We start from the raw sequence: 2,500 nt of genomic DNA on the forward strand, positions 1-2,500 counted from the left end.
TCTCTCGGATTTAACCATGAACAGTACATTGGTAAATGATAGAAAAAGTCTTAATACTTACCAAAACATATGTTGAATGAAAATCCGCAAAAGCAGTTAGGTGAATGTTTTTGCGTCAACATAACTGCAGCTGACCCCGAAGGTAGAGCCAGCAAGGATAAAGTGGATCGCATTTACCCTAACACAGTAACAGTTGTAAAATCTACCAAAATTTGGTAAAATCTAAAGCGCTCGATACAAGCATGACAAACTTCTCTCGTCCTATCCCCATATGAACATTAACAAACCGTGCCAAATGTCAATAGAAATGCAAACGTTATTTTAACTTTTCCTTTGTATTTTCTTTTTCAGATTGCAGGTGTTCTGTGCTAAAGCCAAAATACGCAACATCGTTCGGTGTGAACAACAGCGAGAGCCTTATTCGCATCAATTTGAATTAAAACTACACAATGGCTTCTGGTGGCAACGACGCGAAGTCTGTAACGTGTGCGGTGTGTTTGGAAAGCTACCTTGATCCTAAGTTCCTGCCGTGTCATCACACGTTCTGTGCCCAGTGTATCACTGACGTCGCTAACCGTCACACGGGGGGTACCTTCCCCTGCCCCTCGTGCCGCGAGTCCACCTCTCTGCCCACAGGGGGAGTGGCCGCCATGCAGGCCAACTTTTATATCAAGAAACAGCCAGAGTACGACGAGGAGATGTGCCAAATTCACACGAAGAGAGAGCTGGAGTTTTACTGTGTCAGGTGCCAAGAGGCCATCTGTATCAACTGCAAGATGACCAAACACGAGCAGCACCAGACAGAAGACCTTCACACAGCCATCCAGCAGAAACACAAAGAACTACTCACTGACAAGTCTCGCCTGCAGAAAGCCGTGAGATATGTCACGAGAAGAGTGAAGACAACGCGAGTAGAGCAGCAGGCCGTGCTGGACAAGAAGGCGGCAGTGGAGAAAAATATACGTGATCGACACGCCGTCATGGTGGCCGCTGCCGACAAGTTCAGAGACGAGGCCCTGGACTCGCTTCAATCTGTCAGCACACACATTGACAGCGACATTGCCCAGATCCTGGAACAGCAAGAAGGCGACATGGAGGAACTCTTGGACATTCAGCGACAAGTTGAACATGCCTGTAACAGCGGAAGAGCGAGTGACGTCTTCACTGCTGTCCGAGAGATGAAGAGCGGCAGTGAGCAAGCCGTTGAGAAGCTGACGTCACAGGGGCTGAAAACTGTCTGTCGTCCCGTCCTCCGCTTCAAGGTCACAAGTGACGTCATACTGCAGAAGGCACGTGGCTTTATGGGCACGGTGACCAAGATGGAGATGGAGGTTGAAGCGTCTGAGGTGAGGATGTTGAAGCGGTTCCCGTGTGGGCAGGAGTCTGACATTGAGGTCTTTTGTCTTGGACATGTTGACAGTGACCCGCCTGGTGTGAGGGTGTCCTATGAACGGCGCCAGTTGAAGGCAGACGCTCCCGGGAGGCTTTACAGTGAGGACGGGAAATACAAGCAAAGTAATGTACGACTCGGTAAATTTACATTCAACAGATCTGCCAAAGGAAAGTCTATGTGCAGTGAGCCTCGGGCAGGCTGCATTGACACATTCTGCAAATCACTGACAACAGCACACTTCAGACTGAGCAACGATTTATCTGGAGAGGCAGTTATCGACATTTTCACCGTAATATCTACAGACCCGTTGAAAGTAGAATCTAAAACCGACTTCAGCATCAACTTGGGAGCCCATCGTGCATTCGACGTAGACGACACGGAGCAGTTCTTCGTGGTGGTGGAAGAGCCCCAGCTCCCCGACGTGTGGCGCAAAGTGAAACTGTACCGACGACCGGGAGCGGACGCCATCAGCACCTACAGCCCTCCTGCACATCTCAAATGCTGCCAGCCGTCCGACGTGTGTTTCTACAGGCTGGGCGGTCAGCACGTGCTGCTGGTGACAGATGAAGAGAACGACGCCATTCACGTGGTGGATGTGAGCGGTGGGTGTCTGAGGTTTGTGCGCTACCTGGCCCCGGGCTGTCCCTGGCTGATCCAACCCACCGCCATCACTGTGGATGTCTCCGCTCGCCTGTGGCTGGCCTGCAGGGGTGGTACCATCATCTGTATGGATCCCCTTGACAAGTGATACACAGGTATGCATGGCACTCTTTATGTGCCCGCCTGCTCGTCTGTTTTTCTGCTTGTCTGCCTGTCTCCCTATATGTCAGCCCGTCTGTCTGCCTTCCCCCTCTGTCTTTGTATCTGTCTGTCTCTCTCGTTCTCACTCTCTCTCGCTCCCTCCCTTTCTCTCTCTTGGTTTTTCTTATATATTTTTTTCTTTCTTTCCCTCCCTCTCCCCCCCCCCCCCCTCTCTCATTCTCTCTGTTTCTGCCCCCTCTCTGTCTGTCTGTCTATCTGTCTCTCAGTGTGTCTATCTGTCTCTCTGTCGTTCTGTCTGTCTGTCTGTCTGTCTGTCTGTCTGTCTGTCTCTGTCTGTCTGTCTGT

The 2,500-nt window shown here is 50.8% G+C and overlaps 1 protein-coding gene and 1 long non-coding RNA gene across 2 annotated transcripts in view; both read left to right on the plus strand.

Annotated features, from left to right (window-relative positions):
* Nucleotides 1–127: 127 nt before the first annotated feature.
* LOC138977224 (tripartite motif-containing protein 3-like) lies at nt 128–1,700 on the plus strand (the record flags this gene model as incomplete). The annotated part of the gene is made up of 1 exon (XM_070350130.1): nt 128–1,700. A coding segment is annotated over exon 1 (1,251 nt), but the record flags the coding sequence as incomplete, so codon positions are not given.
* Nucleotides 1,701–1,703: 3 nt separating this feature from the next.
* The window catches only part of LOC138976268 (uncharacterized), a 21,599-nt gene continuing 20,802 nt past the window's right edge, over nt 1,704–2,500 (plus strand). Inside the window, exon 1 of the long non-coding RNA XR_011458930.1 lies at nt 1,704–2,148. This is a non-coding gene — a long non-coding RNA (uncharacterized lncRNA). The remainder of the gene's footprint in view (nt 2,149–2,500) is intronic.

The sequence above is a fragment of the Littorina saxatilis genome, linkage group LG9, assembly GCF_037325665.1.
Source record: "Littorina saxatilis isolate snail1 linkage group LG9, US_GU_Lsax_2.0, whole genome shotgun sequence".
Taxonomy (NCBI): domain Eukaryota; kingdom Metazoa; phylum Mollusca; class Gastropoda; order Littorinimorpha; family Littorinidae; genus Littorina; species Littorina saxatilis.